At 31.0% G+C, this 14908-nt stretch overlaps 2 protein-coding genes across 2 annotated transcripts; both read right to left on the minus strand.

The window, feature by feature from the left end:
• Positions 1-1382: 1382 nt before the first annotated feature.
• LOC129289865 (putative UPF0481 protein At3g02645) lies at positions 1383-3164 on the minus strand. Its single transcript, XM_054926627.1, has 2 exons — positions 2648-3164; positions 1383-2602 (listed from the first exon to the last, which is right to left on the minus strand). Exons 1-2 carry the CDS (start codon positions 3110-3112, stop codon positions 1406-1408), a joined length of 1662 nt encoding a protein of 553 aa, XP_054782602.1. The 5' UTR covers positions 3113-3164; the 3' UTR covers positions 1383-1405.
• Positions 3165-5011: 1847 nt separating this feature from the next.
• LOC129291334 (pentatricopeptide repeat-containing protein At1g80550, mitochondrial) lies at positions 5012-7302 on the minus strand. Its single transcript, XM_054928624.1, is given in 2 exon segments — positions 5012-7023; positions 7026-7302. Coding segments are annotated over 2 exon segments (1329 nt in total). The 5' UTR covers positions 7237-7302; the 3' UTR covers positions 5012-5905.
• Between the last annotated feature and the right edge of the window lie 7606 nt (positions 7303-14908).

The raw sequence follows: 14908 nt of genomic DNA on the forward strand, positions 1-14908 counted from the left end.
TCCTTTTTTTTATAATATTATCATTACTATTTCTATTTTCTTAAAAATCATAATTTAGAATTTGAATTTATGCTAAATTAAATTCAATAATAATCTCCTTACTAAAATTATTTATCTCTAAATATTTCTCTAAAATTACTCACTTACCTTGATTAACTTAATTAATCTTGCATTAAATTTTGGGATGTTACAACATTTGTTTTATAAGTCTCTATAATTTTAATATTTTTAATTTATATAAGAATTGAAAACACTGAAAAATTTATAAGAATTAAGAGCAAAACTTGATAAAATTATTAGAATTAAAAATTATATTTTTTCATTATTATATATATTACTCCACTGTAATTCAAATTGTATGACATTTTTTCCAACTACGATTGATTATAATAGCATGACATTTAGTACTTTTTGAAACTATTTTTAAAATTTATCCTTATATTAATTAATGTGAGCATGTGAAATATAATTTGATTAAATACTTCTTCTCACTTTTCATGCAAAAAGAGAAAAACATGTCATTTTTTCATCTACATAAGAAAATAACCATTTTTTTGGGTAAAAAGAAAATAACCACTTTTATTGATATGTGAAATATAGTTGAAAGTATCTTATAGTTTGAGTTAAAACAAATATTTTTTTTTTGGTATAAGGGAATAGTTTTTTTTTAATTGTGCACAAATGACTTCTTACTAAAGATAATTATATTCAAAACACAGTCAGATATTAAATATAAGTATTTCTTTAAGTGTAGGTTTAAATATTAATTTGTTAGGTTGTGAATGATTAATCCTTCTACCCAATACCCATTTATTCTACCTTTCTCTGTACACTTCTTTGTGTTCTTCAACACTGTCTTTACTTCAATATTTTTTCAAATATTCCAACGAGAGTTTATATGTTAAAAATTAATTACAAATTTTGAAAAGCTTAATTTTTTTTTTGGGAAATAAAATGAAAAGGTCAGCCTCAATAGATACCAACAAGGTCCAAAGAAAGTAAGTATCTATAATCATAAAGAGGCTCCATCAAAACTATAACTTCATGTCAATATTTTGAATAAAAGTGAGTAATGAAGTCAGCACATACATTTATTTTTCCATGCACATGCTGATAAGTAACCTCCCAATCCATTTTGAAAAGCCTTCACACACACACAATTTTTTTTTTTTTTTCCAATTTTCAATCAATCAAGGGCAATTACGTGAGTACAACATCTTGCCAGAAAAGAGAAAAGTTAAGTACACGACAATCAACTGAAAATCTCAACAACTCAATCGTGGAGATTTAAAATTCACAGATCAAAACGCGCTTCTCTTTCAGAAGCCACAGCACAGGTACATTACCAAGAGTTAGAGAGAGCGAGAGAGAGAACACAAATTTCAGTTAATTTGAAATGAATCAATCATTCATCAGTAGCATCCACCTGAAATATGCGACTGCAAGTATAAACAGAGCAGAAGGCTTGCAAGGTCATCAAGAGCAAGAGCAAGATGGCAGCCAGGAATGTCAAGCACTGCCATGAACTGAACACATAAAGCTTCATTAATTTCCAAGCTTTCACCTTTATTCTTCCATTATAGTACTTGTTCACATCTTCAATGGCCTCGTCCAAGAATGTCACCTTAGTCAATCTTAGAGACCTGTTCATCCCGTTCCACATGTTAGCCACTTCTTCATCACTCTTCAAATGGTTCTGAACAATCCCTTTTTCTCTCAGTATCTTCACATCCTCCTCAGAATCTATAATCCCATTCATCAGTTCAGTGTATCTTGTCAAAACCAACTGGCCTGAAGCTGCTGATACTTCATATGCAACTAAATTTCTCAACAAAACTTCAGTATTGACGTCTAGATTAATGGTGGGAAGGTGAAATGTGCGTGTTTTTGTGTCAAAAGCAATGCTTGATATGCCTTTATTTGTGGGTAAGAAACGAACCCCTGAATCAAAGAGTTCTGAAACTGATGGAATAGCAATTTCCTCTACCAATGGTGGTCTATTAATAAGACTATTGGAGCTTGAATCCCCATTTTCTGGTTTTTCTTCTTCTTCTTCTTCTTTATCTAGCAAGGAAAAGAAGAAGGATTCTACAGGCACTTTAAGAATTTTAAGTCCAGGAAGGTTGGAGATGATTGTCCAAGGCAACTTAATGATGAATCTCACAGGTCTAGATAGTAGTACCTTCTTAATCAGACGTACTGGCCCTTTGTTTATTTTTGAAAGCAACTTCCAGAGCTCACTTAGGAATCTCTTAACATAGTTTGGATTTGAGGTTGATTTTTCATTCTCTTCTTGCTCTTCTTCAAGTTGATGAGCCTCGTCAACTTCAACTATATCAGATTGTTGTTCCAATTTGGGCACAATCATGTCATAAAAGAAATCCAGCAAGTGAGCACATTCTGAGACTTGGACGTTCGGATGATCATCCATCAGTTGGAAAGGAGAAAGCTCTTTGAACAATCCTATAACCATTAAAAACAGTAAGTCATCTGCATCTTCTAAAGATGTGAACTTGAACTCCAACATCTCTCTCAAAACAAACAAGGGAAGTTGATTCTCAAGCATTACTATGTCCCTCAAAATTGCATTATGAGCCGATTTCTTCCCTGCATAATCTACCAAATGAGACATAAACCTTGAGGAAACCCCAGGTACTTTTGATCCTTCTTCGATGGCATAAACCTGAAGGAACTCGAGCAAGAATGAGGCATCAACTGCCATCATCCACGCCAATGTTTCGCCATTGAAATCTAAGAACTTGTGGTAGCAAGCACGAATCCTCTGCTCCAACTTTGTCAGTTGTTGTACGAACTTTTCTAACCTCAGGTTTTGTAGTTGTTTCTGGAACCTTTTTGCAGCAGCAAGCTTGTACCTTTCCATTTCATAAAGTTCTGGACGCCAGTAATGATAAGGGCCAATTGCAACTTGCTGAGGGACGTAGGAATCTGGATCACTAACCATGAGGAGCTTGGGAACATTGAAGATGGATACAGGTAGCTCGCCATCATCCTCAAGTTCTTCTTCAAGGGTTCTACGGATTTGAATGACCCATCTAAGCTCATCAGAGTTGGATTTAGAGTCATGTGAAATTGTGTATCTTAGAGAAGACATGTTATATGAGTTTACTGTAGGATGAACTTATTGCAGGAAATAGAAGTTTTGATGATATATTTAATGAAGAGGGAGTTAAGAAGATGGAAGCTTTAATTGGGGCATAGGGCCAGTGAGAGCGTTAGTAGAGCTTTAAAAAAACATGAAAGTAATTTATCACCAGAAAGGTTTAGTAATAACATTCTCTGAAGTTATCTTAAAGTGAAAATTTGTAAAGTTTCACATGGTTATGGCATACGTTAAACGTTCTTTTTGTGTGATATATAATATAAAATGGACTTTACAGTCTGTTACATTAGAAATACTAACAGAAGAATGATTAGTAGCAATATTTTTTTTCATTGGCTAAACCCAAACCTACCCTGCAATAAGAGCAAAGAAAAAGTTCAGCTTGGTTTCTTTGAATTATTCTTTCGTTTCCTTCAAGTGGCCCGACTGGCATATATTAAAAATTAACGTAACTTTGCTAATTGAAGATCACTCTCTACTGCCTCCACTGTGACATGATTACATCTTTTTGGTATGTTTGATGAAACAGTCTCCATCTGAGTCATATCAGTCATGAAAATAAATTGAAACAAAAATTATGGAGTGCCTATTAAAACCTTATGCAATAATCTTTATACTGATGATCCAGCCATACGTGTGGTAGATCACTACTCAACCTACTTTCAAGAGTAAGAAAGGTTGCAGACCATATCCTTGCAGCAGATTAAAAGGATAAAATTTTATTTTATTTTATTTTTAAAATTTTAGATGATAGTAACTATGATGTGAATGTGATGTGGGATGTGACCATGTATTGGTGACTTTGTTGCTGGTATGTGCTATTAGTTGATTAGGTACAAACCCAAAGGGGGACTCTAATTTGGCAATAGATTTGCTGGTATGTGCTATTAATAAAAATACTTTGGTTTTTAATGAAAACTAGATTTTACTTGCCTGAGCGATACAAGGAAGATTAAAAACTAACTATAGTTTATCAATGAAGAGAAAGAAATACTGCCATGCATGATCTAAACGAAACATGAAGATATGTTCGACAAGAAAACAAAAAAGTTCAAAAATATTTTGTCAGATGTACGAGGAAAAAAGAAAAAGAAATGCTTCCATTGTTATGCCTAAATAAATCATGAAAATATATTTTATAAAAATAAAGCAAAATAGTTCGTAGAAACTTTCTTAGATGTAAAGAAAAAGAATGAACTAAAAAATATCTAATTTCTGGATGGTGAAAAAGTAAAAATTCCTAATGCTTTGCGCGCGCACGAAACACATTCTCATTCTGTCCATCAATGTAATGCTTTTAAAGTTATCTATTACCCAATTGAAATCTCTGCTACATAGCCTCTAAGATAAATTCTCTTGAGATAAGACAGACAATTCATATTTAGATGAGAGAGATCTCCCTTAAACACTTCATGTAAATTTTAAAGAGGTCTTATTAAAAGCCACATCTAAACTATTTATAACTTCTAGATTCAAAAATTCACTTCTTTAAGATTCTCAACTCCCTGTATGTCATTCCCTATGAGCATTTTGTTTATTAAGATTTAAGAAAAGCAAAATGAAGTTGCTAAGAAAATCATTCAAACTTGGTAGGCAAAAATTACTTGACCAAAATGAAATAAAAAAGAGATTATTGCATTAACATTGCCCATGTATTTGATCATTTAAAAAAGTATGAAAACAATTATATATTGTGATCATGTAAAGATGCCAAAAATGTTTTTCGTTCCATAAACACAATTTAGAAGAGGGAAGGAGCTCTCATGCACTCCAGGATGGAGCCGGCACTGCTCATAGAGCTGGCAATGTTCATATCAATAGTGAAATCTGACAGGAGCCAAAATGAAGCCACTACTCTTCATGGCTAAGGGGGAATAGACTTTAAAGATATATTGATGATTGCCATGTTCTATGAAATCCGCTTAAAAAAAGAAAAGAAAGAAACTTCTTAACAATCTGGATAGCCATTATGGCAAAGGAAGTGGCTCCTCAAAAATAAGTTTGATTGTGGCTAAAGCGGAAGCCAAAAGCGGAAGCCACAATCAAACAAACATAATGAAATAATTCTCAAGTCTCTGATGCATGTCCAGGAAAATGTTGAAACCATACTCAAAGACCAATAAGTACAGAAATTGGTTGAATTTAGTCAACTCGACTAAACAAATTTATATATAGCATAGTTTCTACAGCTTGACCACAGAATGAACAAGAACATCATGACAATAGAAGCCTCACAAGTGGAAACCTCAGTAGTGGTAGTGGCAAGCCACTATGTACAGAGATTTATGGTCAAAGTCAAGCACAGGCACCTGAAGCTCACATAATTCTTCAACTGAGTCTCCACTGCATTTCAGTACTAACTTTGGAGGAAATAAATAGCAGGCTGATTATCTCAGCGGATCAGGCTTTTTTCTGTACATATGCCTTGTAGAGATTGAAAATCAACCAATCACATTCAGGCATGTCAGGAACCAGCATCAGCAAAGCAAATTAGGAGCGTCGAGTTATGAATCCACCCAATATAGGGTCAACAGTCAATGGAGAACAAACTTGTTACTGATTTGCTGATTTTTTTTCTTCCATGGGTTTGCGAACATTTCTCACCTTCCTTTGAAGTCATCTTCCATCTATGATATGTATTTTCAAATTCTAGCATGTTAGGATCTTGCGTCTCCTTAAGCTTGCTTGCTTTTTCCCCATGATACCACTTGAGAAAAAGAGAGACTTGTGCCTGTCTATCTATACAACCATTGCACATGCAAATAATTGGATTAAAAATCACAACTATCCGCCAGGGGATTCTCCTGTCACCTCCAGTGTTGTCCCCAATTCTTTCCTTGGCCTAGATGAAAGTCCTTTTGTCAACATCTCTTCATCATATTTCCTAGCCAAGTCTAATAATCCCTTTTCCACAAGAGCATCTATCAAAGCATTGTAAGCAGATGCATCTGGACTGGATCCAAGTTCTTCCATTTTCTCCCACACTAAAAAAACTGGTCGAAGAAATCCCCACCTCCCAAACTTCCTCATAAGCATCACATAGGTGTCCATACTTGGCCGAACTCCACTTCCAATCATTTTATGAAACAATGTGAGTATATCCCTAGGCTTTTCCATGCAAGCGAAAAATAAATGATATGAAATTGCATTTGGCTGACATCCATTCTTACGCATGGTATCAAGCATCTCAAGTGCTTGCTTATATCTGAAGTTATCACATAAAAGCTTAATGATGGTGTTATAGGTTACAAGAGAAGGCTCAAACCCTAAATCTTTCATTTCACGAAAGAGCCTAATTGAAAAATCAACCCCCTGTGAAAGACCTATGGCACGAATAGCAATATTATAGACAACCACATCCAATTTCATCCGTTTACTCTTCATCTGCTTGAATAATTTCACAGCCTTCCAAGGCTTTCCACTTTTGCACATTATATCCATATATGTTGCATATGAATGTACATCTTTTTGAACTCCCTTTCTATCCATCTCTTCCCAAAACTCCCTACACTTGCTCCACCATCCCAATTTAAACCACCCACGAAGAACAATGTTATAGTATTTTACTTTGACATCCACATTTCCACTCTTGTTCTTTCCAAAAATCAACTCTTGGGCTTCATCCACATGTTTGTACTCACACAGTGCATCAATAAGATTGCTGTACGACGTTTCATCCTTTAAATTAAATTGGTGAAGCTTTTCATACGTCTCTATCGCTTCATTAACTAGACGGGCCGAAACATAACGTTTAAACATGATTCGGAATGTCGTATGGTCGGGAAAAGAACTTGGACTTTGCCGCATCCGTTGAATCAAATCCCATGAAAGTTGAAACTCGAAGAACTTACCAAGTATGTCGATCATGTGATTATATGTATCGGTGGGGAGCTGCAAATGTATTCTCTTTCGACCCAATTGAAAAAGTCGAATGCGCGTTTCCAGTCATTGCGGAAGGTCAAAAGAGTTTCACGAACTGTGGCGGGATCAATGTTGCAGGAATTTGGTTCAACTGTTTGGACTTGGTGGGGAAATTGTTTGGAGGAATAGAAAAGGGTTTGGATGAAGCAAACGGGAGGGGTGAATCGAAGGCGACACGAGCTAAGCAAGGCCATTGAAGGCCTCCAAACTGCTAAAACCCCTTACGAGGGTTTGAGTCGTATGACGGCGCGGTTCCGACCCGGTCGGTAGAATCAGAACAATAATGCATGGCACGCGCAAGCGGAACAAAGTCCAAGATCCAGACCCAGTGACGCATTATAACCCGACCCGGTCAGTATTTCCGAAATAGAATCCGCCAGCTGCAGGGAGGAGGACAGAGTCTCATGCTTGGTTGAAAATGGAGTGAATCCTAAAAGACAAAATTTTTAAAAATAAAAAAATATTTACCCATTCCATATTGAATTATAAGATAATGTAAGATAAGAGTATACATATAACAAATTCAATAATAAGACTTTACAAACTTTTTTTAAAAAATATAAACTTCTAAAACTATTCTTTATTTAATTTAATTTTAAATCTATATACTTAATTTTACGTTGTAATTATTTTAATTCTTTCTTCACCTAAAAGATAATATTAAAAACGTATTACTAATGAAATATTATTTTTCTTAGATTATTTTATATTTTGAAATAATAAAATACCTCTAACATTGTATTAGAAGAGCATTATCAATAAAATATTATTTTTGTTAAATTATTTTATATTTTAAAATAATAAAATACTTTTAAAAGTTATTTTATAATTTAAAACAAAAAGAGTATTTTTCAAAGTTTTTTTTCTAATCTGTTTCCTAACCAAAGAAACATGAATTTGCTCAGGGTGTGTTACGTTTTCTTTTTCAGCAGAAAATCCGAATCAAATAAGATTGGTCAAACTTATTTGGAAAATTAGAAAAGGAATAAATGAGTAGAAGCCAGAAAATCCATAGCAGTTTCTTGAAACATGCAAACGAGTTATAAGAATATGTAAGTGGTCTTCAAGGCTCTCACTCTTTTTGTCCCTTCTGTTCTGCCAAATAATTTTCCTCTTAATCATTTGGCCTGTGTAATTAATTGAGTCGATTGTAATTTAATATTTAAATTTTAACTCAATCTAATTCAATTTTTATATTTTAACTCTGTTAAAATTTAATCCTTAAACTTTAATCTAATATAATTTAGTTCCTATAATTTTAGTAGTTATTTAAAATATTAATCCTTAAGTTTTTAAAAATCACTTTAGTTCTTATAATTTTATTTTTAAATTATATATATATATATATATATATGAACTAACATTTTAAATAATTAACGTCATGAAGACTGAACTATAATTAAGTCAAAATTTAAAGATTATATTATAACTAAGTCAATTAAAAGATGGGTTGCTTCAAGTTAAAATATAAAAATTGAATTAAAAGAAGTCAAAACTATATGATTAATCAATGTATCGTATATATCAAAATTACTCAAGCCACATTACGAAAGTGGCTCAACATGGCTCCACTTTCATTTTACTATTCACAGTATCGGCTTGTGCATGGGCTTCGTGCTATATGTATGTATGTATGTATGTATTTTGTCAGCTACTAAAACAGTATGAGTCTCTTAGCTTCACGTTGTAACCGAGTTCTTATGGCTTTTCCTCCTTCAGTTATGAAGAGAAGTGAGAATGTTCTTACATGTACACATGGCGTCGAAATATTGAAGCCAACTTGAAGATTTCAGTTATGAAGAGAATGTTATATAAATTTCAGAATTATTCATGGCCAACTCAATCATCTTTTAATTAACCAGCATCTAGATGCCACATTTTAGAAGATGCTGATGTTTCTAAAATGTTCTCCAGTGATGCTGATCATTTGCAAACGTCTTCTAAATGTGGATGGTCAAATATGATTTTCCTTAGGAATGATGTGACTTTTTGTCTTTTAAATTTGTCTCAATTTAAATTTAATTTTTATCAAGTTCATCTTTTAAATTTACTTCATTTAATTTATTGATTTGGTTTGTAATTATTATTTAAAAACGAGATTATATTATTAAAATTTACTAACATGAATAATAAAATATTGATGACAATCATGTAAATTAATAAAAAAATATAATTATTTATATAGGAAAAAATAGACTTTGAAATTTTTAAAAATAAGATAATAAAACATGGTGTAGGTGATTATATTGATAAAAATTAAATTAATTTGATGGTTAATTTATTCTTATTTTGCTATATCCACATGACAAGTCTTTAATGTATCTTAAATGTTAAATTATTTTAAGAATCAATTTGCATTTCAAAATTGAAAGGACTCATATGATAATTTAATAAAATGTAAACTATTAAATTGATAAAAATTAAATTTAAGGAACTAAATTAATAACTAAAGTAAATTTAAGAGACTAAAAGTTTCATTAATCATTATATTATTGAGCTGCTAATTAAATGAAAAATAATATACATTTGTTTTATTTTGTTTCAGAGATATACACTGTTGAGTTTCAAAAAGAAAAAAAAAAAAAAAACTTTTGCATTCTCATGCATCCATTCAACAGTCCAATATCATTATATTATTAGGAAGTCTTGACCAATCAATTGATGAAATCTAGCGATATTTTAATTTCAACTGCATTTTTGCATGTGAAATAGCATGACATATATCCGTCTGTCTTATATATAAGGTATTTTTAATTAAATTTTATATACTAATAAAAATTTATTATTTAGTTGAACTTATATAAAAACACAATGATTTTTCAGTTTTACCCCTAATAATATCATAATTAATATCATAATAGTGGTAGAAAAAACATACAATTAATTATCTATTTCATTTTTTAAAATAAGGGTAAAATTATTTAATTATTCAAAAAATTTATTGCCACCCCTTTATATTTAGAGATAAAATAAGCTTTTAGAAAAAAACTTTATATATAGGGATAGAGGGAGTATTTGCATTTGATATACATTATATGTGTCCTTCTATTGAAAGACTTATTTTTCATCTTTCTAACCAGAAGTATGTTATTTATCATAATATTGATGATGTTGTTGATCATTCCGAATGCGAAGAGTTTGTCAATCCATGTTTCTTGTGTGGATGAAGATAAATGATGATGATAAGTTTGCAAAAACACTTACTCCCTCGATTAAAAATGTAAGACATTTTTAATCGAATCTTATCTTCTAATAAAATAATTATTTATTTTTAAACTAATGCTATTTTTTTTTATATTTTTCCCTATTTATGCCTTAAAAAAAATATAAAGTGATATATTCAATATAAACACTTTTAGAAAAGAGGTAATAATTATATTTTAAAAATTAAAAATGTCTTATATATATATATATATATATATTTTTAATATTTAATTTTTAAAAAATACCTTATATTTTCGAACGAAAAGAGTACATATTGAGTTTCTGAATTATTATATTTACCAGCAAAGTAACCAAAGCTGGAAATGGAGGAAAAAGGGACTGGCAGTGGGTAGAATTACTCATGTTTTGTTACCTTCGTATCCTTCTTACGTAGATGAAAGGGCCTACCTCATGTGAGCATATTAAAACAACCAAACTTTTGGTGGTATTATCTATCCCACATTTAGGGTCTCCTGCTTTGCTGTGGGGTTGCTAAATGACAATGTGGAATACATTTGTGCTATAAAGTAGTAGCAGTCTATGCATATGGGAATTTCTTACTAAAGTTGTTTATAAGCATGCTATTGTGTTCTTGCCTTAATTGTCTCAAGTTTATTTGGAAGGAGACTTTAAAAATACTTTCAAAAGATTTGTTGTATGTACCATTAGTTGATCTATTATTTTCAAGTAAGTTCCCATAAGTAGCTTTGTCTATAAAATATGTTATTCAATTATATCTCAAGGCCATAAGGAGCAAGCTGCCCTGAACAAAATCCGGGTTATTATTGAGAAAGAATGAGTCTATTTAACTTTCCTTCAGTACTACCTTTCCCTTCAACAAGTCCCACAACTAATGTTACATGCCACCTCATTTTACAAGAACTAATTTATGACCATGTTGCATTGCTGGAAAAGTCAAGTAATTTAATTAATTCTTTAAATTCAGGACAAAAACACATTTTTGATACTGTGATGTCTTCTTCAACTTTAGCAAATCGTGGTTTTTACTTTGTACATAGCTATGGAAGGATTGGGAAAACATATATATGGAATATGTTGAAATCAACACTTCAAGCATGAGGAGTACTGTTCTTAGCATTGCATCAAGTAGCATCAAAATAACAATATTGCCTTTAGTTAGGATATATAGCGGATTCAAGGTTTGCAATCTATATCCAGATTATTGAAAAATCTGTATGGTATTGAGCAAAATTCTCAATTAAGAAATCCCATTCAGCATAAAATTAATCATACAAGATGAAACACTGATGATGCAACACTATTCCATTAAGGTATTCGATCATATGTTGAAGGATATATTTTGCATTCTAATCAAGTTTTAGGTAATAAATGCATTCTACTGAGAGGTGATTTTTGACAAATCCTTCCAATAATTCATAAAGGTACAAGGACTACTATTGTTAATGTTTGCATTAGTTATTTATATATTTGGAATCACTGTACAATTTTTAATTTGACAAAAAATATAAGTTGTCATCATCTTCATCAAAGTGTGATCGTGACAAATTAGGAAAAAAAAATTAAGATGGCTTTTTGATGTAGGTGATGGTAAGTTAGGATGGCCACATGATGGAATACCATATATTGAGATCTCCTTGTACTGTTGATACTTAATTATGGAGATTCAATTAGTGCAATTGTGTCCTCAACTGCCCAAATCTTATGTATAATCTATCAAATATAAAATTACTTTATTGATAGTGCAATTCTCGCACCAACAGTCAAAAGTGTTAATCAATTAAATGATTATATATGTGTGCTATGTTGCCTAATGAATTAATTGAATATTTGGGCCATGATACTGGTCGCAAATCAACACTAAATAATGATTTCTTTAATAATTTATATGCAATTGAATTTTTGAATACGATTAATAACTATGGCTAACCTCTGCACAAACTTATTTTGAAGGTAGGAATACTAATCATGTTATTAAGAAATATTGATCAAGCTTTAAATCTTTGCAATAGAACAAGATTGCATGTAACTTAGTTTGGTAAAACTGTCATTATATTGAAGCCATAACAATGAATGAATCGAAGTGAAATAATAATGTACTAATATATTGAATAAACATGAATCTTTTTAAAAGTGAGTAACCTTTTCATGCGAAGAGAAGACAGTTTCTAATAATTATTTCATTTTGCGATGACCATTGAGAAAAGCCAATGACGATCATTACATCATGTGGGAATACACGCACACATATATCAAAGCCATTTTTTAAACATAAACAATTGCATGTTGCATTTTCAAAGGTGAGAAGGATCGTTAGTTTGAAATTGTTTTTTGCATGGCAATGATAATTATGGTTCAAAAGCTACTGGTATTGTTTATATTAATGTTGTTTATAAAGAGGTGTTCTATTATTTGCACACATGTTGATAATAATGCTATCAACATGCAAGGTTTTTGTTTTGTTTTTTTTTTTTGGGCCAGCAACGTGCAAGTTTATGAATTATACTGTTATTTTAAAATTGATGCAATGGATATTTATTTCTTTCATCTATTCATGATCCACTGTTGTGATCTTTTTTTTTTAATGTAGGCTTTGTTTATAGGGAAAATCATAACCAAGGATCCTTGGAAAAACATACTCACAATTGAAGACTAATAAATTCTCATTTAACATTGCAATCTCCTGCGTCCTAATTGTAATTAATTGTGATTGTGAAAATAAGTAATTGCCTTTAATCGTATTCTAGATAAAACACAAGGGAATTATTTCTTGTTAAAATGTTATTTGGCAAATGGTGACTTTCACGAGATTCATACACTTGATTAATATAAAAATTATTGTTTGTCAAAATATAATGGAGTGTTGTTATCTTACAAATAGTGACTTGTTTGCCACACGAAGAGAGTCGTTTTTGTCAATGAAAATGACTTTATTCTGGATTTGTCACCATGAGATTTTTTTTTTGGTTAAAATGAACAAAGTGTTGTTATTTTGCAAATAATGAGTTATTCGTCACATGAATACACTTGATTCTGTCAATGAAAAAGACTCTATTTTGAACTTGTTACTATGAAAATTTTTTTTTGGTTAAAATGAAATGGAGTGTTATGATTTTGTAAATAGTGACTTGTTCACCTTATGAGTACATTTAGTTCTATCAATAGAAATGGCTTTAAACACCAAGGCAATTACTTATTTTCATAATCACAATTAATTACAGTTAGGACCTCAAGAATTGTAATGGTAAATTAGAATTCATTGGTCCTCAACTGTGGGTATGTTTCTTTAGGAATCCTTGACTGTGATTTTGCTCTGTTTATAATGTAGGAAGGCTTTTTCATGATTTTTTTTATGTAGGCTTTTTATTGTTTTGGTTAATTTTTTTTAAATTAAATAATGTTTTGAAACTTGCTAGACGTTAAATTAAAAAGAGCAACAAGTTATGGTTTTCATGATTCAACCAATTAGACCGACAGTCGAATTGATAACATAAAAGTTAAAAAAAATAATATTTACGTACACAAATATATAAATAAATATTAATTTGTTGATGATGTTTGGGATTTCAATGGCAAAGGCTAGGTGCTTGGACTGTTGGACTTGGGGGCAAAGGCATGTTTGCACAAACTTGCAATCTCTAAGCCAAATGCTGGAGCTGGAGGCACATCGTTATGTTATGAATCACAAACTTTCAATCCTAATGTCAAAAGTTAGATTACTAGAGCTAGAGATAGAGGCTGAAGGAGACGTCAAAGATTAAGTATAGGCCGTGGAAGAGAGAGCAAAGATTAAAGAAAAGAATTAAATATTAGAGAAGAGAAATTGCAAATTTGAACAACTTAGCTTAATTTTTTTTTAGGATTTAAATCGGGTTAACCTGCTCTGATTTTCAAGTCAAATCCGATTCTATTAGAACTGGTGGAGTCAACCTAATTCAAATGCTAAATTGATCTAATTGATTGGATTAGGCCAGTTTGATCAATAAGTAATGGGCAAATTGTCCAGTCTAGTTCATGTTTCAAAATACTGAAATTGAATGTAATTTAATATAAGTGTAGTACTCCATCTGTTTTTGTTGACAAAGAAACTACTGCTTTTGACTTGTATTTTTTTAAGTAAAATTAACCATTTCAATAAGTATTTATTACATATTTTTTAAATTACCCTTCATAATTTATATTAATAAGAAATAATTATGTATGATTATGTTAAATAACACAAGTCATTTTAGTCTATTTTTGTTTTATTTTTAAATATAATTATTATAATTAATTATTTTTTAAATTGTATAATGTAATTTTTTTATATATATAAAAATGAAGGGAATATGTTTTAACCTGGCATTTCACGCGGTAGCTAGTAGCTATATATATTATATATATATATATATTCATATAAAATAAAATTGACCACGGGCACTTTATGCGTTTTTTAATTTTTTTAACCATCACAGGCGCTAGGTTAAAAGCATCAAAATTGTGGCATGAGTCCCCATAGATTACCCTTTAACTACATTTATCAATAAAATTAAAAATTTTATTATAAAAGATTGAATAATTACCCCTACTTATGTCTATAAAAAAATTAACAAATGTATTGACTCATGAAGCTTTTATTCACAATCATAATGTTCATATTTTTGACAATCCATCACTTAATTGCAGAAATTTTGTGTGCACTAA

The sequence above is a fragment of the Prosopis cineraria genome, unplaced genomic scaffold, assembly GCF_029017545.1.
Source record: "Prosopis cineraria cultivar Desert tree isolate PC_DT_omini unplaced genomic scaffold, ASM2901754v1 PC13, whole genome shotgun sequence".
In the NCBI taxonomy this organism is placed as follows: domain Eukaryota; kingdom Viridiplantae; phylum Streptophyta; class Magnoliopsida; order Fabales; family Fabaceae; genus Prosopis; species Prosopis cineraria.

What these genes read in the sequence shown, in the direction of transcription:
- LOC129289865 (XM_054926627.1), bottom strand. Translation starts at nt 3,112, where the DNA reads ATGTCTTCTCTAAGATACACAATTTCACATGACTCTAAATCCAACTCT. An exon ending in AAGGATCAAAAGTACCTGGG is followed by an intron (nt 2,603 to 2,647) that starts GTTTCCTCAAGG and finishes TATGCAGGGAAG; the next exon opens with AAATCGGCTCATAATGCAAT.